At 42.9% G+C, this 23,298-nt stretch overlaps 2 protein-coding genes across 3 annotated transcripts in view; both read right to left on the bottom strand.

Annotated features, from left to right (window-relative positions):
* Positions 1-596: 596 nt before the first annotated feature.
* atp1b2b (ATPase Na+/K+ transporting subunit beta 2b) lies at positions 597-11,987 on the bottom strand. The gene is made up of 7 exons (XM_079647168.1): positions 11,603-11,987; positions 7,631-7,759; positions 7,430-7,537; positions 6,394-6,599; positions 5,384-5,443; positions 4,818-4,913; positions 597-4,159 (listed from the first exon to the last, which is right to left on the bottom strand). The coding sequence occupies exons 1-7, from the start codon at positions 11,688-11,690 to the stop codon at positions 3,995-3,997; spliced, it is 852 nt and encodes a 283-aa protein (XP_079503294.1). The 5' UTR covers positions 11,691-11,987; the 3' UTR covers positions 597-3,994.
* A 1,693-nt stretch (positions 11,988-13,680) lies between these two features.
* Positions 13,681-23,298, bottom strand: part of nyap1 (neuronal tyrosine phosphorylated phosphoinositide-3-kinase adaptor 1) — a 33,184-nt gene continuing 23,566 nt past the window's right edge. For both annotated transcript variants that reach the window (XM_079652273.1, XM_079652274.1), the window contains exons 3-7: positions 20,987-21,345; positions 18,626-20,491; positions 17,994-18,230; positions 16,067-16,173; positions 13,681-15,518 (exon numbers count right to left, since the gene is read on the bottom strand). In XM_079652273.1, the coding sequence (XP_079508399.1) occupies positions 15,096-15,518; positions 16,067-16,173; positions 17,994-18,230; positions 18,626-20,491; positions 20,987-21,345 (2,992 nt within the window). In that variant the 3' untranslated portion in view covers positions 13,681-15,095. The remainder of the gene's footprint in view (positions 15,519-16,066; positions 16,174-17,993; positions 18,231-18,625; positions 20,492-20,986; positions 21,346-23,298) is intronic.

Here is a 23,298-nt window from a genome sequence, read left to right as displayed (position 1 = left end):
GTAGTTAGTTCACACCTCTGTTACTCACACAGATAGCATGTGTCAGTTTGAGAGTTAAACTCAGGAGTTCAGTGGTGCTGTAGGCCGAGGATTACAGAGAATGAGATTAATGTAGATTACCTGACGCTGCTTTTGACATTGACTATAGCTTCTTTTTCTGTCCACCTTACGGTACCGTACTAAATGTGACCACCTGACTCAACATCAGTTTTTCACTACAACGTTATTGTAGTTAAAAAAAAAATCTGCGATAACAATGATATCTGTCTGACCATATTAAACTTTGTCTATTGTGTGTTTTGGAAAAATGCTTGCAAATGCATTTGACTTATAACGAGTGTGCGGAGTCTTTAACTGTATCTGTGCAAAAGAGGCGCTGGAATATTTGAAAAGTAGTATTTTAAGATTACATTTTTTAAATATCATGGTTTTCGTCAGTACCAGTTGATTGCAACACCCATCATTTTGACTCATAGTAAGCCACAATGAAAGGATGCACATCACCATATCTGCTTCTGTCTTTGGATTATAAATCCCTTCTCTCATCCATAAAACACCAAAGATGACAGGAAGGAGAAATAAAGGGTGAGTCAGAGTTCCCTTAAATGACATTTATTTATTTCTCTATCTTGGTTTGCAGTAAACATGAGCAAAAATGTACATACAGTAAGAGCAAAACATAAAGATCCAGAATATAATTATCATCCTTTTTGGGGCGAGGGTGTCTCGACAAATTTCATGAAATACCTACACCACAGTCTTAGGCAAAAGTACGATTTAAGACGAGGGGTTTGGAAAGGGGGGGGGGGGGGGGGGGGTGAGGTTTGATATAGTTACTCCTTCTTTGAAAGTAGTTGATTCTCTCTGACATTTGCGTTGGGCCGGGTTGCAGTTTTGTTCTGAAGAGTTTCTGGTTTGCACTTGAAAGTGTTCTCTGAAGGCTTTTCGGATGTTTTCCCTTTAATGTCTGAACACTTAGTTTCAGAAAACTTCCATTTGCAAACAATTTAATTTAGAAAGGACTCGAGCCATGACCAAACATTTTCCTCTATTAAAAAACACTTTTCCATCCAAGCTGTTAAAATGTCCCCGTTCGTTGAATTAAATGCTAAACACCTATCAGGTATAGCTCCCACGACATGATACAATCCAAGTTCATACATTCTTTCCTCTTTACAACAAAATAGCAATAAAAATACTCTTTTCTTATAAATAAAACAACACTTTGTTTGTAATATTCCATCACCATGCTGGCAAAACTGCCTGACTGCAACATCCTATTCTTCTTCTTCTTCGCTTTTCATGAGCCTTTCTAATAAATATATCCGCACAAGAAATACATATTGCTTTTTGGGGACATCTCCAAATTATCACCGAGGAAGTAAAGAAACATACATGGAGATAACAGGAAATAACATTCTGTGACACCGGGGGACATCACTGTCTGTCCACCAGGAGGCACTGTTATGTTGCAGCGAGACACGTTGCTTTGGTGCATATTACTATTATTATTATTATTATTAATATTATGATATAAGAGCAGGCCTTTCTTATTTTACACGGGGTGTTAATCCCTCCACCTGAACCCTATCTCTGCAGAGGATGTGTGATTGCAAATAAATCAAATTTTGATGAAGATCTTTGGTTGAAGAGCTAATCTTCACATGCACATGAGTAAAAACACAATGTCCAAATCAGCAATGACGCATTTATTTTTGATGAATTTAAGAATGATTGGGGGTAAATAGAGATTGAATTGACACAAAATGTTGCAGAATCCTTTGACATGAGGGGGAGGAGCGACAAAGTAGGGTAAAGAAGTGGAGCGTGCCTGCTCCGGATTAGCTCACCAGATTAAGAGATTACAGTGACATTAAGTAAGTGTAGCAGGAATGCCAGAGGAGAACTACATGTCAGTGGATAGTCAGAGAATAGAGAGCCTCAGTTGAGTGGTGGTACACACCCCTCGTTATAAATAACCTTTCAGACAATAACAGATCTGTGTCTCTTATATAATGACTTCCTACTCCAGAGATATTTACGAGAGGAACACATTGCTCTGAGAGGAGTGGTGGAGTGGTGCCAGGCCTTAATATGAGTGAACAGATGCCTGTTCCACATTTGCACGATTGCTGCAATCTGTAGCCGAATTAAAGTGACCGAACTTCAAAACGTGACCGCACAGATTTAGCCCGCCAACATGTGCAGGTGTCTCTTACAATAGCCTTTACCGAACACTGAATGAATGCACGTCGAGTAAACAGCACCATATTCAGGCTTCATCTATGCTTTTCCAACATGGTGGTTTATAAACTGGTCGTCTAGTTATCATTATGCCGTCAGACTGATTCATACAGCGGGGGGGGAGGGGAAGGGGGGAACATATCAAAGGAAAAAGCATCCCCCTCTAGGAAGGAGATCTCCAGTGTGTCCATTTCCCTACAGGACTATAAAACAAAACTACCAACTCACATATTATTCAAGACTCTAGTCACCAATAACGGAATTTGTAAACTATACATTTCGATACCCTGGATGATATTTTAGAGGATGATAATGGGTGTGATTGAAAGAAAAAAGGGAACAAAACACAAACTTCTACATCCTCCAAAACTGTACAACAATGAATTCAAAGCACACTTGCAGTGTAAATCAATACAAAATGACAATCGCATCTATTTCTGATACATACGAAATAGATGCAATACACGCACAAAAAAAAGACCTTTCTAAATATTCAAAATCAAAATAGAGACACAATAAAATGGCTCTTGGTTTAGCTTTAGGAATAAAATGACGGTAAAGGAATGTGTTGATGTGATTTCATTTGATATTCAGGTGGTCGGATCGGAAGGATTGTTAGTTTTTTCTCAAACTACGAGGATCCTGTAAGACATGTGAAACATTGATGTCTCCTTTCGTGGTTAATATGAACGCTCCAAGCGACACAAACGTGAACACACTCCTGTTTCAGAAAGGTCAAACAACCAGTGTGAATATCAAATGATCCAAAATAATGATCATTCAATGGAAGTCCTCTCATCCGTAGAATGGACTCAAGCATTCATAATGTATGCCACTTAATGAATATTGCACATTGCATGCAACTTCCCGACCTACAGTATGAAATGGGACCCGTGAATGGAGCACACACACACACACACACACGCACGCACACACATGCACAAACACACGCACTCTTAAAGGTTTTAACCTCTCCTGTAACTCCATTCTTTTTTTAATGTTGGAGATGCGTATCTTACAGTATGTTGTTAGCGAAACACACACTTGCTGTGTGTAAGGGTTTAGTAGATTACAGTGTGGCCCCTCCTGGTGGTTGGTGTTTTTTTTTTTAACCTTAGTTCACACTTAGCAGAGAGGTGGTGAGACGTAGGGGCTTCCTGCCCTCGTAGCACACTTAAGACAATACACACATGCAAAATGGCTTCATCTCTGCATCCACCCGATATACACGAGTCTGTCGGATTATTCTTTTAAGTGCAACAAAATAGACGTACTAATATAAGGTTATGATACCGTATAAATACTGTAGATATACACATTTTGTATTGTAATTTGTGTATATTGGTATATAGAGGGGTACTCTATAAGGAGGCAGCAGGAGGGGGCAGCAGTAAAGTGTTAATGTTGCTGATCCTTTGCAAACTTTGAAAACACATGTTCACATTCTTTACATCCCCTAGTTTGTCATGCAGTATAAATAGACGTCACCTCAAACTAATTTACAGAAAAGAATTCATCCCAAAGCTCACAGACAGAAATAATGACAGGATTACCACCCTTTTATTCTCGCCCCATCTCATCACAAAACTGGACAAACAATTTCCCCGCCCAGAAGTTGTTTTTGGGGAGGAAGGGGTTGTAAACAAATTCTACAAAGGGTGTGAATACTGAGATTTGTTTCTGTGTATGTGCAATGTTGCAGAAAATGAAGAAAGTGGTTTTTCAGGAGAGAAACAACAAAAAGGTCAACCTATATAGTGTTGATCCTCAGCTTGAAAGACACTCTTCCGGCCCACTTGTCTCTTTCACTTCCAATGGGAAGGTTGTTGGCGTTGATCTTGCACTCGATGTTGACGTCTTCATTGGTAGTGATGTTGAGGAACTTGACGGCAACTAAAGGCTGGGAGTAGTTCACCTGCAGAAAAGGGGCCAAGGGGCGTCTTTAAACACAGCACTGGATGTCTGATTCATCTCTAATGAGCCAGCTGGAGATGACAGCTACAGTAAAGAAGGCTCGGATTGCATGTAACGGGATTACGTAATCAGGATACGACAAAAAGTAAGTGTTCCCCCTTACTGTTGCATAAAAACAGACATATTGTTTGTTGTGAAAGGGTCAGATTTGATTTCTTCTCTGTAAGCTGTACTGTTCTGTAAGCTAATTCTTTACGCCTACTGCCTGAATCTGCTTTTCACTTTCTTTGGTTCAACTTTTTTTTTTTGTATTCAGTACAACCTGAACCTATATGTTCATAACATAGTGTCTGTGAGTCAGCTCAGATTGTGTTTGTTTGATAAACAGATTTCTTTAAACTGTAGTATGTGCTCATGTGTTTCATTGTTGGTGTATAGGCTACTGCCTGAATATGCTTAATGCAAGACAGGTTTTCCTATATACACATTTTTTATTCTAAATATCTTTTTCTTCTTTTCTAAGGTCACATTGTTCTGTTGTTGCATTACATTTGATATTGAAGTAATACAACTAGTAAGTGTTACAGAATACATTTTTAAAGTAACCCTACCAACCCTGGGCAAAATGTACCAAGTATGGATTTCTGACGTGATCTTACCTGAGCTTTCTTGCCATAGTAAGGGTAGTACATAAGGTTGAAAGTGCCATTGGGAGGGAAGTACTGCAACTCGCCAATCTTTTCAGTGTCTTCTTTCTATGGGGGTGAAACACCGTCATGAGATGCAGCCACTTCATGCATCACAACATATAATTAGGAGAGGAAAAAGTGAGCCTAATCTATATCCTTCTGTAAATCTAAAACAAACACGTTATCTTGATAAACACACATCTAGCATCTTCGCTACTACTATTAATGTTTTAATCTAAAATCTGTAATCGAGGTCACATCCCGTTCTTACCCATTCATTTTTGCCAATTTTGTATCTCTGAGAGTGAGCACATTAATGGAAAAGAGAGGAGGAACATACACAAGTGGTGTGAATGACAAAATGGCATGCAGTACAGATATGATAGTTGAAATGATACAGGACATTAAAGGGAATGGAGATGATGAGTGATTGGTGGCATATTGCAGATGAGAGGGAGGGACAATAGCCACGACTGGGCTGAAATCCAAATTGCTGTGTGAAGCCTTTCATTGTGGAAGGACTAAAAAGGGATTACCTTTGCGCCACAGGTGACAAACGGAGCCTGTCCATCTTTTCCTGGCAGCATCCCGATCACCTGGAGAGACAGAAACACAAGAAGTCTCAAACACCGTCCGCAATGTGCTCTCATTTAAACACACAGTCACGTTCCAATTGCCAGAAATAAAAGGTAAGTGCAAAAACCAATGACTATAATCGATATGGCTGTAACTAATTAGTATTTTCATTATCAATGTATCTGCTCATTATTGACAGGATTGCTAGTTTGGTGAATCTGAGAAAATTAGTGAAATGCCCAGTGCAGTCTGAAAATCTAAAGTAATGTCTTTAAACGTCTTCCAAATACCCAGATATCAACTTTTAAATTATATATATTTTTTAATTAAGAAATCTCCATACTGAGAGGGAGAAAAACAGCATTTTATGTATTTACTTTACATAAAATGCTCTTTGTTTAGATTACACTTAAAGTATTTTCAAACAAAACAAAGAAACAATCTTTATCATTATGCCTTAAATCCAAAGCAAAGGGATTACAAATTGAGATTTGTGCATGAAATATGAACGATTAATCATCAAAATATTTGCAGATTATTTTTCGTTTAGTTAGAAAAAAAAGCTTAAATGTCAATTTCAGTTTGTGTTATGTAAAAAAAAAAAAGAAAACTCCATAAATACGGCCTTTTCTCAAATGAGTGCATGAAAAATGAACGATTATTAAATCATTTAAATATAACACATATATAATAATATAATACAATTTTACAATAACTTCATAATGTCTATATTATTGTTAATTTACTTTATTTTAAAAGGTCGCATCTGTCACAAAACGTTATTCCTCCATAGGATTTAATTTGATGACATCATGGATGCGTGGATTAATCTCCACTAATCTTAATACTGGCTTTCTTTGTTCTTACTGGGCTCGCCTTTCTGCCCTATTTTTATCAAACCAGTTTCATTATCACTGTCTCCATGTCTCCTAGCAACAGCACCCCTCCCCCCTCCTGCCCTCCTTCTTACCCGGTTTAGCTTGATGATGATGCACGGCTGGCCTCCCTGGTATCCATAGTAACGGTCAATGATTCCAGAGCACTCATCGAGGATGGTGCGGTTGAACTGACACGAGCGCTTGGGGTTGTTCTTCACATCGCCGCTATCCTCCTGTTTGAAGTACTCGTCCGGTTTGCACTCGTTGTTCTTCTCCACTTGGGCCGTGTTGTTGTAGGCTGTAAGGCAGCGGGGGGGTTATTCTGTGTGTAAAACTCAAACTGCATTCAAACGATACGCGGACCCATTTATCTGCGCGGACGTTGTGTTTCTATGGAAACACCGGAAGTGCTAACCTATATAGCATTATGAGCTAATTTACTGTTCACGTTCTGTATCGTACTTTTTACCTCATTACATTTACTTTGAAGAGTTATTACTTCATAGATTTAGATTTGCACAACATACAACTTTTTAAAAAATGATGTTTTGATGGAAATTAACCAAAAACAAAGAGTATGAAGACATGTTACAGTTCCAGCTGCTCAGATGTGCTGCTTACCCTTTTAATACCTCAATGTTTTTTACTGCTATTACTTTCAGTACATTTTGACAATTATACTTAAATACTTGTACTTATGTACCATTCTTAATGCAGTTACTTTGACCTGTAGGCCTACTTGAGTATTTTGACACTGCTTTTAGCCGAAGCCACTTACAATAAGTGCACTTACAATAAGTGCAATAAAGCCTAAAGATCAAAACAACAAGAAAAGTGCATGTGCATTTTAAATAAGCAAACTCATTGTTAGTGCTGGGGCATTAGTTTCAAATGGGCTAAACTCTTTAAGTGATATTTGATTTATTTTTTAATGGCCAAGGCACAAGTGGAACAGTGGTGTTTCAGTCTGCAATTAGAAATATGTAGAGTACTTCAACCACTGACTAAAACCAAAGGCAATCTCCAACCCGTTTTAAAGGAATAATCTCGTATCGGGTAAAATACAATTCATGCGAGATAGCTGGATAATCCACAGTAAGCTTTTAGAGGTGAAGAGGCCAGACTTACGCGACAGGAACTTGTCCAAAGTCTGAGCGTACATGTCCCAGCTCTCGGTTTTCTGGGTGTTGTAGGTGATCTCGTAGTACTCATCTGCTTTGGGTCTAATCACCATACCTGTGAGAGACAGAGGTGATGGGTTCAGGACACGGAGACACTGGACTGTGATCACAAAAGGAGGATCAGGACAGGATCATTAGTTTAGCGCACCTGGCGTGGAGAGCCTGTCCTGCCATTTCGGCTTGTGGTCATCCAAGGTCTGAAGCATGACGTACATGGTGAGGCAAAACATGCCGGCCAGGAAGATGTAGAAAACTAAATAGAAGAGAAGAATAAGACCTGTAGACAAAGAGAGAAAGGAGAGTTGTATTAGTCGTATGAGACATTTCATTAAATCATGTACCTTATTTCTTTCTGTACATTTTTTCATTTTCAGGAGGAATTCAATTGTTAGCTAATTGAGTAATTGTACCATGTCTAAACATAATGTAATATTGTTTGTAATGTAAGTTGTAAAGAGTCTTCAGCTACCTGAAGACCAAGCCTTTCATGTTTTATTATGCATTATGGAATAAAAAACGATGACTATTCAATCTGTGACAGTAACTTCTGTATCTGGACTTGTATTCCCCACCCTTGCTGTGCAGGTGGCAGTGGATTACAGTGAGAGGGTTTCGATTTGATTTAAGAAGGAAAAGCTACATTCGACATTGGCAATTGCCGAGCATCTGATCATCAATTCATAATACCACATGAACTAAGACTAATGTTACATGTGAGTAGATTTTAATTAAATGTTGCCTCTGCGTTGTGTCTGTGTGGTCACTTTCTGACAACTAATGGTCACAGGAGGCAAGTTAATCCTCATTAAACCGGCATCGCTTCGTTCCATCTGTCTCTCTCTATCCCACTCACACAAGAGTCCTTTAGGTGCTTAAAAATACATTAATGGTGGAACATTGGCATGAATGGAGTCATTTCATTGGTGAACACACAATCTCTTTGGGTTGCTTTCCACACGTATTTGCGTCCATTAAAGCAAGATGAAAAGGCTGCTCTCTGATCGATTTCATTATAGAGTTTCCCTGTCCACGAGGAGGGGGGCGGTGTGATGAAAGAGGGGGATACAGGAGGAGGAGGACAAGGACCCCCTGGAGACCGGTCCACAGGGTCAGGAGATTACATGCCATCATAGCCTCGGACCTATTTCATGTAAGAAGCCTATAGAGATAATGTTACATTAGAACGAAAGTAGGGCTGCCACTAATCATTGTTTTTCTCATCTTTTATTTATCTGTCTAATCCTTTCTGATTATTCATCAGGTGACATTTCTCCAAGTGACACTCCAAAACCACTTTTTTATTCTATTTGCATGAAGCTTTTTCTCCTTTAAAGAGAAAGCTTATTATTGTTCTGAATAGTAAGGCTTAATTGAATTATCTAAAACATTAAATTGACATTTCCACACTCTGTAAATGGTGTATTGTTCGATGACTCCTCTATGGATGTGCTGTTTCCTTCATGGAAATACGTTTGAAGCAGCTGTGTGCTCCCACCTCAGGCATTTCGTTCTGCACAGAGAGCAGGGGAACATAAATAGCTCTTTTCTTTATGACACATCCTTCGTTTTTAAAGCATCGACACCTGAGGCCCTGCGTTGTGTTCTCGACCCCGGAGCCTCTGCTGGACGGCCCCCAGCGTGGAGCTCACTGCCTGTCAGCGGGTCGGCATCTGCCTCCCAAGCAGCCAGGCTCACAGGAATCCATAACAAAATGTCAAGGGGGGAAGCTGCTCCACGGGGGCCATTACAGAGGATGATTTAAAGCTAGTGTGTGTGTGTGTGTTTTATCCAATTGTTCCTGGAATTACTCGAATTGAAAGTAAAAGAAGACGCGAGAGAGAGCCTTCCCGTCTGTCACATGGAAATGATCCAAGCAGAGTCATTACAAATAAACAGAGGCCCCGGACCAAGCCTGAGGCACTACAGCGGGAGAGAGAGAGTAGCATCAGAGCTACGACGTGACAAAACAAAGTGTTTTTTCACCGGTCGTCCAGGGGGGATGTTGTGCGAACTGTGAATATGACCCCACCCGGGGGAGAGTGGATGCGCAGTCGTACAAATGGGGGTCATCGTGCAGGCAGGGTGGCTTTCCCCGTGGCAAAAAGGGTGTTATGTTCTCATGTCTGCCCTCTCAGTCCCAGTGATGATGGACGCTGAAGCATCTCTCTTTCACTTTGGCTTTTGTGTTTGCAAACGGCAGTTGAAAGCAAAGAACAAAACGCCGGGCCGGTTGGCTCAGCATCCTGTCCTTTATTCAGAATTAATGGCAGGAGGTGTCTCTTTCCTTTCAGAATTAATTAGAGGGCCACAGCTTTGTAAATTGGTGATCAAACAGATCAATGAAATGCTCTGGAGATGGAATAAATAGCTTAGCGCAGTGGATCTTTTAATGTAAATCTTTTTATAATCTTGTACGGTCAGCCATTTTACACAGCACCATGGCTCTGTTTCCCATAAGGCTCCTTCAAGGCTCCTACAGTGAAAGCCTTTTTGCTGTTTCTGGAAGTGGGAGGTGCAGAACACTTCATTAGTCCTGTTTTAAATAAAAGCAGCCATGTTTGCCTAATGTCAGCTAGTGGCAGTGTAATATCTAAATGCAGGAGTGCACAGTTTTAGCAATATTTAGCATATGATTACAGCTCTTTACACAAAGCAGAACACACATCTGTGTTTCATCCTCAAAGAACCCTTTGATCTGATGCTCTGCACGTACATTATACTGCATATAATTACGAGTGGGAACAACACATTCGCCTTTTAAAAGAGACTGGCAACCTGACAAGTGTTATTTTGCCTATTTTCTCGATGCTTGTTGAGAAAAGTAAATGTAAATTTGATATATTGGCTGCAATGAAGTCAGAAAAGTGTAGGTACAGTAGGTGAATGCACCGTCAAGAGAATGAGGAAGGGCAAAATGCCAAGTTTACAAGTAGTGGCTGACTACAGAAATAGCCTAATTAACAAGCCTTAGAGAGCACAGCTTAAAAAGGCCACCAGACCTCAATGCACCTGGGACGCACTGAGCTGGATTAAGCTGTACAATGCGGGAGGATTTCAGCAGAGGAAGCTACAGCTGGTGATTCCTAACACAAGCACTCAGCGTACAATGTCCACTCACAACCCGAATACCACTGCGAGTAAAATCACTTTATTCCCACCACAAGCACTAAACTAAAGTGCTGTTGAGTCCCAGTGTTAATATAAAAAATATTTTAGATTCCTGAAAGTGGTTTACTTTGCTATCCTACCCCGTGAATTGATACCCTCCCCATCAGCCAATGAAGTCATTAGATTAGGATTATATTCCTCCCTGATTTACAGTCACTGGGAGGGGCCGGCCTGGAGGTGATACAAATAGCTTTTGGCCCTCGGCTTTACCCAGATTAAAACGCTCCAATGTCATTAGAACTGAGCCATATGCGCCCTATCGTTTCATGACTCTTTGAAAAAGATGCAGGCTGCTTGTTGCAGAAAGGAGGACGGTGAGTGTGGCAGGGTGTTGGATCTTCCTTTCAAAATCACTGGGGGGGAAAAGCCTGAAAAATGAATGACATCATGTTGAAGGCTCATTGGATAAAACTGCAGGCGTGCAAACCTTCTTTAACTTCAGCAACCCCATCTCCCTGTGAAAGAAAGTATTATACCCGCAGCAGAATTCACAATAAAGCTGGCTAAGACTCTCTTGTTGCTTCCTACGAGATGGTGTGCACTTTGCAACAGAGTGGGACCTGTTTCAGCAGTGCTGCAGTAATCTGGCTAATTCAAAATGTGAAATAAGTACATATGCCTCCCCACCCCTACGTTGGGCGCATTGCGCAGCGAAAGCTGTGCCATAAATTAATAAATAAAGACAGAAGCCAGGCAGGAAGGTGTTTTTCCTGCACCAGCTTCCACATTATGCCGCATTCAGATTCCAGCACCAGGCATTAGTGGAAAGCGACAGACAACTCATTACCTTGGGCAAAATAACTTAGGTGAAATTGATATTACAGTAACACACTTTCATTTCTGAAGGAGTCCCCTGTTGTAGCTTAATAAAGGGCTTTAGAGACTCTGACTAAGAACTGTGACGGAGCCCAGGGACCGTGTTTGCTGCATTGCTGAACCGGACAGTACTCACCCCAGCTGCTGGCCGTCCTGCCCAGGAACTCCCTCGTCCTCGGGTTCCATACAGACTCCTTCCACCCGTTGTCTCCATCCTTTGACATTTTGTCCTACAAGTTTGGATCCCCAAGCTGTAAATAAACGCGGCCTAATGCAATAAAGCGGCGGGTTGTTAGCAATTAAGCACCGAGGCTATATGAGAAGCAATTAAACAGCGCACGAAATGAATGGAAATCAAGGCAAACACGCTACTGTGGTCTATCTGAGAACAGAAAGATGGATGGTAACAGAAAGAGAAAGCGGTCCTATACACTCCAGCACAGACCTAGAATATGCCCTCCCCCCCAGCTCTTGTCTGCATGCCGCAGAGTTTTGATGAGTGGTGCAGAAATCTAGTGATACTGCGGTAAAGCTCTCCCTCCGCCTCTTTCTACAGCACCCCCACCCTCTCCATCCCCCCCACAGGCAGATCTGCCCCCTCCCCCTCCTCTTCCTTCTCCTCCCTGACCAATCATCTGCCCTGAACAGCCGACCCCCCCTCGCAGGCCCGAAGCATGACAGACAACCGGTCAGAGCCCATCGCGTGGTGTCTGAAGGCATCCGTTTATTGGATGTGAGGCCTCCATCGTCATGTCCCCGAAGATAAAAACCCACATCCCTCCGATGTTCCCCAAAAGAATTTGAAGTGTCCATGATATATTGAATTCCCTTTTGTTGCATTGCTGTCAAACAAGGACTCTATTAATTATGTCATATTACCACATCTAGCATGGGTCAGATTTCATAGCAGCCTGCCAGAGGGTTTTCTTTCCTTCATTGTCACAATTTGTGAGAAATAAGCTTTGAAAGATAATTATATATAATACAAACTGTGCCTCAATATTGGATTTTGAGTAGCTTTTAAAAAAAACTCATAATAGTGAAATAATGACAGTAAAATGCCTTCACATAGCCTATGCAGCAAGGCTACATTGCATTAGCTGCATACGTAAAGCTACATGTATAAGAGTTGCATTCAACCTAACTTTTTGCATTATAATAACACATTACACCCTTAGTATGCAATTTAAAAAAACTATAGAGGTTGGTTAAGATTTGATGGATGGTATGCAGCATCTGTTTCTGAGTGCTATCTTGCAGCAGATTATGCATGAGCCGGCTAAAAGTAGGGTAGAGTGACTATTGCGCCCCCACATGGACATATAGGGAGATGCAACACCAGCTGCAGAATTGCAGTGGGAACATAATGTCCACTTCCCCAACATCGCCACTGTGAAACACCACGAGGCATGAAAACATGCACAGATCCTGTTTGTTGTGTAAAGTTCATTATATAAAATTTATTTTTAATGACAATATCAATGCAAATATAGCACTACAGTGATTTCCAAGGTACACCGTATCTTACCATATATAGTATGGCACTCGTATAATGGCCACTGTTTTAGAAGACACACAAAACCAACAGTTTCTGTAAACTATTTTTGGAAATGATACCTAGGGTTCCATGTCAGTCTGTGAGAAGGTGATTTACTTGGTATCTGGAATTAAATTGGGCACATATAGTCAGTATCATTGGGACATTTTCAGTGTAAGGAATCTCTGCATGCATTGCACTTGCCCATTTCCTTCAACCTCACTTGTGTTTGTTTAAAAAATGGACTCAGTAAAAGCTTGAAAAACCTGGACCCTCAAACACGAGCAGGTGGGAAATAAAACAAAAAGGCCAAGCAGTGACTCTCAAACATTTAGATAGGTCTTCTTTTCACGGGGTGCACTGTAACTGTACAGCTTGGTGCTAACTATCATAAAAACGACGACAACCAAGAGACATTCAAGTGCCTTAATACTATTACAGAAGGGCTCACTCTTCAAGGTACAAACTTCAGTTCACGTGGCTTTCAGAAATAAAAACAAATATGTAACAATAAGCACGATATAAATAATGTTTCTGTTGAATGAACACCAGTAGTTCAAGATAGCAGCAAAGTATTCAAAATGTCAAGACATCGAGCCGTTGAAATCTGTACACAAATGAAAGTGGATGTAGAAAAAACGGGTGTAAATAAAACACATCTTAAAGGGAGTCTTGCATACATTTAAATAAACAACTGTTGGACTGTGCCTTTCTTTAGAGGGCTTACTGTTTATTAGTAGTAGAACTATAGGTAATGCATGGACTGGCTGCAGCAGATAAAGTACTTAATTCTTTTAGAAAAAAACAAGTGAACAAAGTTATGTTTATACAGTATATGCTACATAATATGTATTGATTACAAGTATGAAAATGGAAATAATTGCTACATTTTCAATACAGTTGTACATATCTATTTACATTACATTAGGGTTTAATTTCTCCTAAGCGTATACCATGTTTTGTGCAGATTGTTCCAGCATTCTGTTGATCAATAGTCACAGTCTTATCAGTTGCACCGTATCGTACAGTCAGTGTAAATGGGTGTCAGTGCTGTGTGGTGGAACAATCACTAATGTGCAACTGTGGATAAGCATGAGTGATGACGTTTTTTTGTATCATTGATCTGTATCTATATTTGGCTGGACTGCACAGTATGTGCCATCTGTCGCACCGCCCTCTCTAACGACCCCGGGCGATATATATTAATCTTTTTATACAACCACATGTTATCATAGTGAAGATCCGCTGTATGTAAAGGTCTGACATGATCATCTCTACACATAGTCTTTTACAATACTATATGTCTATCGTGACATGCAGAGAATGACACAGTAAATATGACTTTTCAAGTCTTTAGATATGTATGTTAGGCTAGTTGACAAGTTTTTAATTATGTTGCTCCGGCATCTGGAGCATATTGCTATAAAATTGCAGAAACGTTGAGAAAGTAAATAGATTTACATTACAAATATGCAAACAGATACAGTAGGTAGCTTTTACTCCTCGTGATGATTATTTGCATCCACAATGACAATCTATTGATACCAATACATCTCAAATGCATTCACGACTTCAAGAAACACTTCAACCACTTGTCAATGAGTCTTGCCTTTTCTCGCCCACAGAGCAGTTTCTATGCAAGTTTGGACAACTGTGTGTTGGATAAAATATATTATTCATTTATGTCTCAAGTAGTCAGCAGGAAATTTGGCAACACCAATCTAAGAAAACATCCCAACCATTATTGAATTGGCGTCTTCATTTTGTGGCAAAAACACTGGCGTTTTGTGGCAACAAAGCATTGGCAATTAGAACACATCAAGGACACAGAGCAAGTACAAATCACCGGGTAAGAGATGAATTTAGTCTGATTGTAATACTTCATTTCCTCACCTCTTTGATCAGCCTTCCCCCCCCCCAAATGAGTTCATAGTTTCCAGTAATCTACGTTCAGTTTATCTCACAATAAAAGCAAGAATTATCTTGATCCTAAACCCATTTGACTCTCCGTTCTTATTAACTGCTCCTCATCTTCACCTCATGTGTGTGTTGAGTCTCTTCAGAGCTGTACTAGCAGCCCTGTCTATCCCCCTCAGATTGCCGTGTCCCAAACTACGGCCTGCGGCCTCTGGCAGGGCGGCGTGCCAGTCTTACGGGGCTCAGGTGTCCGTCTCCAGCTAGGGAGGATGGGCATGCTGTCCTGCTTGCACAGGCTTTTGTCAGGGCGCCTGTGGGCCTTGATCTCTTTGCACAGGCAGCGTTTACGCTCAATGACTTCCAGCAGCTTGCCGTCTCTCTGGCTCTGCGAGGCGGAGGTGGAGGAGCCCCCGCCCACAGGAGGGTGTCCCTGAGCCAGCTGGGCGAGCTGCTGGAACTGCAGCTGAAGGTGGTGCTGCTGCTGGAGCTGCTGGAGCTTCTGCTTCAACTGCAGCTGCTGCTGGTGGAGCTGGAGCTGCTGCTGCTGCCGAGACACGCCCGGACTGCAGGGCACTTGGGGCTGGGCCAGACCGTGGAGCTGGATGAATTGGAAAAAAGTAGAGTGAATTTATTTGGATACATGAATACAAATGCATGCTCACTGCAGACAATCCTAGCACATGTTGAATACAACTGCAGTTCCTGTGGACAGCCAGGAGAATGCAGCGCTGCTTCATCTATCACAGGTTGAAGGAGGGTCAGCCAGCCGCATGAAGACCGTCTCTGCAGCACACTCAAACTGCGTCAGCACTTGCTATGCAGCTAGAATCTGGGCAAAATGTGCTGCTGGAAGACTGCAGCTCATCACTCCAAAACACAGTACAGCATGTTCTCGAATCCTCTATTCTCTCCCATTTTCTGACTACATATGAGTCAGATACCTTTGCAGCTCTGATCATTCTGAGGCAGGCCTGAGCCTTATTCTGCTCAGTGGGCATATCTAGCAGCTATAAATAGATCTGCATGAGCACTGTCTCCAGCAGGAGGGGAAGTAATAATGAGACCAATATTAATGTGCACTCCCAAATCCACCATGGTTACATTGAATAGAGTCTATATTTATACGGCTGGGTGTTGTATATTAACCTGATTCAGGGCTTCTCGAGCTGGTAGGCTGCTCTGTCTCTGGACGTCTCCTCCACCCACCTGTCTCACTCCGGCAGAAGAAGAGGAGCGGCCCAGCCGCCCCACTTCTGCAAAGAAACAAACATTAGTCTGTGTACCTGCTAATGAGAACAGGAATACAACTTGTCATTATAATAAGTAGAGGTGTGAAATTCTAACTGCAACTGTGTCATGAGACAGATATTTTGTACATTGTGTTCATTTAGTTACAAGACAAGTATAAACTATCCTTTTACTGTTGAACAATAGGCACATTACAGAGATGTGTCTACTACATTTCAATGTTTAACTGTTTTCTGTATATCTCATATTTTCTTGTATACAGATTTCTATTACAGCTATGTGAAATGTAAAAAATGTTAGTGATCCTAATCTGTCATTTCCACAATTTTGTGTTATTCAGAATATGATGATGCTTCAGTTTTCTACAGATATATTTGCACTGTTACAAAATAAATGTAACACAAGGGAAAAAGGTTATAATGTTATAAAGTTGATTACAGGTAGCTTTGGTGATGTTTGCACTCTGACCAGTTCCCTTTAATCATCAGGTGATATCTGTACAATCCGTTAGCCCATACCAAACTGAATTAAATGATAAAGTGTTTTTAACAACCTGGTTTGTCATGCCGTACATTATGAACTTTATTAAATGGGACCGGGGGTCATTAATGTATGTATGCAGAGATGTTGGAATGCTTCAAGTTAAGTATTTTCAAGTTTAGCAGCGCCTCTCTGTTTCTAGGGAAGACCTTGAGTTAAAATACAAATAGACTGACAAAGAGAAAACAAGCTTCAAGACTAACTTCGGTACAAGAGGATGCATTGAGCTGTTAGTCGGAGGAGAGGAAGGTCTTCTCTGATTCTCACAAGTTTAAGAGCTGAGCAACAACAGAGCCAGCAGAAGATTCCCCATATTCACCCACTGCTAGTTCCTCTCTAAACGGGATGGTTAGAGGCTATGACGAGAAGATTATGAACACTAAGTTAAAGGTCTCCTATTATACTGTTTTTCATCAATATATTATAGGTCTCAGATATATACAAACATGTCTCTCAAGTGTTTGGCTCCAAACACCAAACAGATCATTACAGCATTACCCATAATCCCCTCTGTTTCAGCCCTGTTTCAAAGGTGCTGATTCTCTGTCTGTTACTTTAAGGCCCGGACACACCAGGCCGAAATCGTCCGTTTTCGTTAGTTGGACGACGAAGCGTGCCCTGTCGCCCGAACTCAATTTGGTGTGTCCCGCACCGTCGACCGTGACACGCCTTATTTCTCTGTCTTCCGGTTGTTGCCTCTTTTGAATGACGAATACACACTACCGCCGCTTGCTGGTAAGGAGAGTTATTGCCACTCATGCATGCGCAGTTCATACGTGCTCATCTGAAGTCTTTGCGGTGTGTTCCAGTGCGACACATGGCCAAGACGCAGGAGAACGCGGCGACGCAACAGTCGGCAAGTTCTCTGGTGACTGCTTGGTCTGTCAGGGCCTTTAGATGAAAATAAGGAGCCCCTCCCCACGCCCCTCTGAGGGAGATTTGGTTAAAAAGAACACAATGGTGCTCTAGGAGGAGATTCAGGTGATAACAGGGGGGGGGGGGGGGGGTTACCTTGGTTGGTCATTGGCTAATGGTTACACAAGACAACACATCGTTATGACATCATAAAGTGGCCAAAATGTTATCAGCTCATTTTCAGACAGGTTTTTATAGAAATGGATCAGGACAAAAAGAGAGAGAATCTTTGTTCCTCAAACTTTCAGAGTCTCTTTCCACAGAGGGGACACATGTTGATGTAGAAGAGACATGAAGAAGAGGGGACACATGTTGATGTAGAAGAGACATGAAGAAGTGGATTTTACATAATAGGTGACTTTTAAATTACCTCCATTGCGACAGGCAGGAAAAGTCTGGCAGGGAAGAGGCAGGCCGAGTCTGGGCAGCGCTCTGAACCCCGAGCTGCTGTCCATGCCAGCCAAAGACTCGCTGTGAGCGTGCGCCCTGCTGGAGCTGAAGTGCACTGGGATGCCCGAGTGTCCTCCTCGAGACCCTATGCACATGTCCTCTTTATCCATCCGTAAGAGGGCATCAGCGCTGCCATTCCACGCACGGCCTTCATCCTCTGAGACATTGGGGAGGAAACAGAATGAATATTTCAAGGAGTATTTAAGCTCCTTTGAAAAGCCTCACTACTGGATCTGAACTCAAAGTGACCTCTGACTTTGGCTCCTCCCATAAGACTGTTAAACACCTGAACGTTTGAAAGAACATCCATAACATTAATCTGTTTGCAACTTACAATTTATTTATCTAATATATCATATTCCAATTACTTGTATATAGACTCTCCTTATATCCTACACTATTTATATCCTACTTTACTTGTATATACTTGCACTATTTTATCTGTTTCATTGTGTCGCACTGTTGGAAGCGCCTGTGACCTAAGATTGTCATTGATATATCTAAACTGTAGCTATGTACACATGACAATAAAAGCCTTGAATCTTGACTTACTCTCTGTCTCTCTGCTCCCATGGCTGAAGGACAATTTCCTCTGCATAGGCCAGTACGATTCCTCATCTGCTGCTAAGCTGGCACTGCTGTCCCAGGGCATGAAGCCAACCTTCGAATGGAGGGACGAAGAGCCACCGTTGCTCTTGAACGCCCCCTCGAGGCTGGAGGGCTGATGGAGAGACGGCGTGTGAGAACTTCCTCTCAGGCTCTCGTACGCCGGTGGTCTCCGGAAACCACCAGAGGGGTAGGTCCACAGCAGAGGGCTGTCTGAGGAGGGGGGCTTGTACGCTGGCAGGCCGTGAGGAGTGTGAGAGCGAAGGTGGGGGCGAGAGTGAGGACGCTTGGACGAGGACAGAGGCTTTGGGGTGGAGCTGGAGCTGCTATGAGACGTGGAGATAGTGTGGTCCATCGGTAACGAATATGGGCCTCCATCCCTATCCCGATCCCTGTCTCTATCCCGATCCCTGTCTCTATCCCGATCCCTGTCTCTATCCCGATCTCTTTCTCTAACCCGATCCCTGTCTCTATCTCTTTCTCTGTCCTTATCCCTATCTCTGTCTTTCTCCTTGTCTCTTTCCCTGTCCCTGTCCCTACCCCTATCTCTATCTCGATCCCTGTCCCTATCCTTGTCTCGGTCCCTATCCCTATCCCTATCTTTGTCTCTATCTCTATCTCTATCCCTATCCCTATCCCTATCCCTATCCCTATCCCTATCCTTGTCCCTCCCCTCTTTGTCAGATTTCAACAGGAAGCTCACAGACTTGCCTTCCCTTCCTGTACTCGAGGTCTGGGTCTGGACCGTGGACTGGCTCTGAGAGCTGCCCTTCAGCGGAGCGGGGGAATCTCCCCTCTCTGGTTTGCGATAGTGATGGTAGTGCGAAGGGCGATGGTGAGGGTGGTGGTGGTGATGGGAGAAAGGGGAGGTGGACTTGGAGGAGGGAGGCAGGGGTGTGGAGTGACTCCTGGCTCTCAGTCCGGGGGCCGGTCCCAGCTGAGAGTCCTTGCTGTGTTTCTCCTGCTGCGATTCACTTCTTCCCGACGACTCCTTGGAGCCCGACGAGGGAACAATAGAAGAAGTCGAGGAGGAGCTGGCTTGGGTCGTCACGCTGGATGTTTGAGTTCCCATTTTAGCAGAGGACGATTTATTTTGCACCCCGACCCCGCTGGAGGCTGCCGCTGGCTGAGGGAAGGCAAGCAGCGGGGGCCGGTGCTGGAGGAGGTTTGGGAAAGGGGCCGGGATCTTTGTGTTGGACTCGCTGTCGGATTTACTCCCTTGCAGCAGGTAGGGAGTGGGAGCTCGAGGAGTGTGAGGACTGGTGGAGAGGACCTGGGGGACGGGGGTGGAGGACGCAGAGGAGGGAAGAGGGGACGAATGGGAAATGGACACGGTGGCTTTGGGTTTGGAGTAGGAAGGAGAGGAAGAGGAAGGGCGTGGCAGAGAGGAGGAGCTGCTGGAGGAGGAAGGGGTGACATGGAAGTGTTTAGAGCTTTTCATTTTCTCATGTTTGGACGGGGGGTGTCTGTGGGAGGGTCTGTCCTCGTGCTGGGGGTATTTCATCTCCTCATAAATGGCCTCACTCTGGTCAGAGTCAGAGTCAGGAGTGGTGGCCACCGGGGTGACAGGGTGGGGGGTGGCCGTCTGGCTTTCTCTGGTGAACACCTGGCCCACCATCTCGATATACACCGGCTCATCGTCCCCGTCTCCAGGCTGGATCTGAGAGTCTGCCTGGAAAGCTAAGGATGCGGCAGAATGAGGCACACGTGGAGGAAGAGAGTCGAAGGTGAGCTGGGTGCTGGGACTTCTCTTGGGTTTTAAAGGAGGCACCTTCTTTCCTCCCATGTCTCCAGAGTCAGATTTCTTCATGGCTGTAGGGGGAAAGAAGAATACAGGTAATTAAGAATTAATCTTTTATGTTAGAAAAATATCACTCGTCACAAGCTTGAGCTTCAATCTCAGGATCCATGTATCTGTGATCCTCTCCAGAATGGAAGTAGTCATCACATACAGAGCATCAACTAGTTCCTGAACAGTGTCCTTCACATGCTGATATCCAAGAGAGGGAGTTACACAATCACAAGATGGAGGAATAGAAAGCAGTATTCAATGTTTACTACGTCAGAAATGAGCATGCTTGTCATATGTCTCTCTCCATAGAGGCTGAATCATCATGTTAATCACATAGCTATCATATGCCTCAAACAGTCCTGATGCTCTTCTAGGTAATCACACATCCTGTCATGTTCACAGCTACAGTTGGGATATCTTTGTTAGCATGTGTTACTCTCAGATTGGAAGAGAACATTCAGTATTTTCCCATCAATATACTATGTTGAAAATGCACCGGGAAAAACATTTCTTACAATTTTTCTTCTCTGAGTGTTTGTGTGAGTGAGAGGACGAGGGGGGCGGCGTGTCACCGAGTCCTCTGCCGTCGCTGGACGAGGTGCTGAGGCGAGTGCTGGGGTGACGTTTGGGTTTGGTGGGGGGGCAGCGGCCGCCATGTTGGGACTGGGTGTCAGAGTCATCTCCGTTCTCCAGACTATCCCCGGCCCCTACAGCGTGGCAGGACTGTGAGCGTGGGGCCATGGCGGAGGCACACGAGTGAGGGGACAGGTCCTGGGACGCCGGCATCGTCATGAAACCCATCCGGAAGTGGCGGCGGAAAGACGCCAAATCTCTGACTTTGCCAACGGTGGCTGAAGGGTCGCTTTGGTTGGAACTGCATCGAAAGGGTTGGGAAGGAGGATGGAAGAGAGATATGAAAGCATTAGGACATCAAAGTTAAAGAGAGTTGAATACAATACATGTGAATGGTCGGCAAAGGTTAGTTTCTCTTCCACCCCGCCACCCCCTCCTGCCTGAAATGCCTCGATTCGATTGGACTCCTCTGTTTCCTCAAGGAACATAGTGACTTCACTAATTAACACGTGTGCTTCTATTGGCTAGTGCGACACACACATTGTACGTGATAGGCTAAGGGGCGGGACATCTCTAAGCGGTTGATTAATCACAACAGAGCCGGCCAGCTAACCAATCAGAGCAGACTGGGCTCTGGTTTCAGACAGAGGGTGAAAAGAGGTGCTGCAGCACAGGCTGTGTGAGAAGAATAAAGAGCTTTTTTAACTTTAAAGCATGGAGACATGTCCCAGTAGAGACACTACATACTGATATACACCTGAAATTGAGCATTATATGTCCTCTTTAAGTGCAAAGAATAATCATGTATCATGCTTTATATTGACCTCCCTTTTTCCTCTCTTTCTCTGTGGTCATCAAACATCGCCTGTGCAATAAAGAGATGCCTGCAGGGCTTTTTATTGCAAAGGGGAAAGCCCAAGAGGCTCCTCCATGTTTCACATCCACATATCTTTCCATCTGAATTCCTCCACATCTGCTTCATCCTCAAACACATTCAATTAGGAAATCAATTCCCCCGTCCAAAAGCAAAGTGCTCGTAGTGAACACTGCACTGCTGGAATTCCCTTATTTTTCGTAGTCTCGGCCGACATCTGTGGTCTCCTCTCCTCAAAAGCATCTGTTTCCATGGGAACAGTTGTGATTTTCATGCATTTGATATTTTGTCTGTGAAAACATCATTGACCCGAGCTCCCGCAAAAATAAATATAACTGTCGAAGATAAAAATCAGACAATAAATATTGCAGTGTTATACCAAACTGAACAAGAGGAGATTGCATTCTTTAGTAGAATAAAACTGAAATAAAAATGGGGAAATAATTTATGAAACATCTTTTATTTCACTAAGACTGTACGACCCATTATCTTTGCCTATGCATACAATTCCATGGCTTTACAAAAAGATTAAATTCACATTTCAATTTCTGAAGGGGATCAGAAAAACCTGGGAGCCTGAAATTAGGTGAAATAATAGTGGATTGTGAACCAAAATAAAAAAATTAATTGCTAAATTGCTCACAGTTGAAGTCCAGCTCTGTCCAGGCATTAGTGTCAGTGCCTCAAGTCTTGATGCCTTGTTGAATTCACCAAAAGGCTCACAAAATGGCTTCTGATAACCCTCTGCCTGCTTCTGTTTTAGAGAAAGGTGATGCACTGGTTTGGTTCAACCCACAGCAGCACAAATTAAGCAGGCTTTGGGAGTAACCTGTCAGTCTACATCTACGTAATCAGGGTACAGAAAAAATAAACCTACGGTTATTTGAAAATAGACGTAATCAGATTTGTATTTCTTCTTTGTAAGCTGTAGGCCTACTGTTCTATAGGCTAATACTTTAAAGGTAAGGTAGGTAAGAATGGAGAAACCAGCTCGAGTGCGCTAGAATTTGAAAGTACTCAGCCGAAAACAATCTGCCCCTTCCTTCAGACTTCCTTACAGAGCCCCTCCTCCGACACACACGAACTCGCACATGACCAATGAGGGCACGAGATAAGTTTGAGCACAGATGGAAGGCTGACAGGCAGGTAGGCCATCCAGTTATTTTAGCCGGGCCGGCTCAGATGATTGGTCGTGCTTTTTACAGCGCCACAGGTTCGACAGATTTTTTAATGTATTTATTGTCAAAGCATTTAATGTATTCATTGCTATCGGGATGCTAAGAGCATTCCATGGAATATAACAAAAAGTGTTTCTGAAGTGAATTACCTTCCCTACCTTTAAGTGTGAATCTATACGCCTACTGCCTGAATCTGCTTTAT

This window comes from Notothenia rossii (assembly GCF_949606895.1).
Source record: "Notothenia rossii genome assembly, chromosome: 9".
NCBI classification, from domain to species: Eukaryota; Metazoa; Chordata; class Actinopteri; order Perciformes; family Nototheniidae; genus Notothenia; species Notothenia rossii.
This window is presented reverse-complemented; position numbering and strand designations above follow the sequence as displayed.

Excerpts from the sequence above, each read along its gene's own strand:
- atp1b2b (XM_079647168.1), bottom strand. The coding sequence starts at position 11,690 with ATGTCAAAGGATGGAGACAACGGGTGGAAGGAGTCTGTATGGAACCCG. Across the intron at positions 6,600-7,429 it reads TTTGGACAAGTTCCTGTCGC|CCTACAACAACACGGCCCAA; the intron begins GTAAGTCTGGCC and ends GCTGCCTTACAG. Across the intron at positions 5,444-6,393 it reads TCATCATCAAGCTAAACCGG|GTGATCGGGATGCTGCCAGG; the intron begins GTAAGAAGGAGG and ends CTGTCTCTCCAG.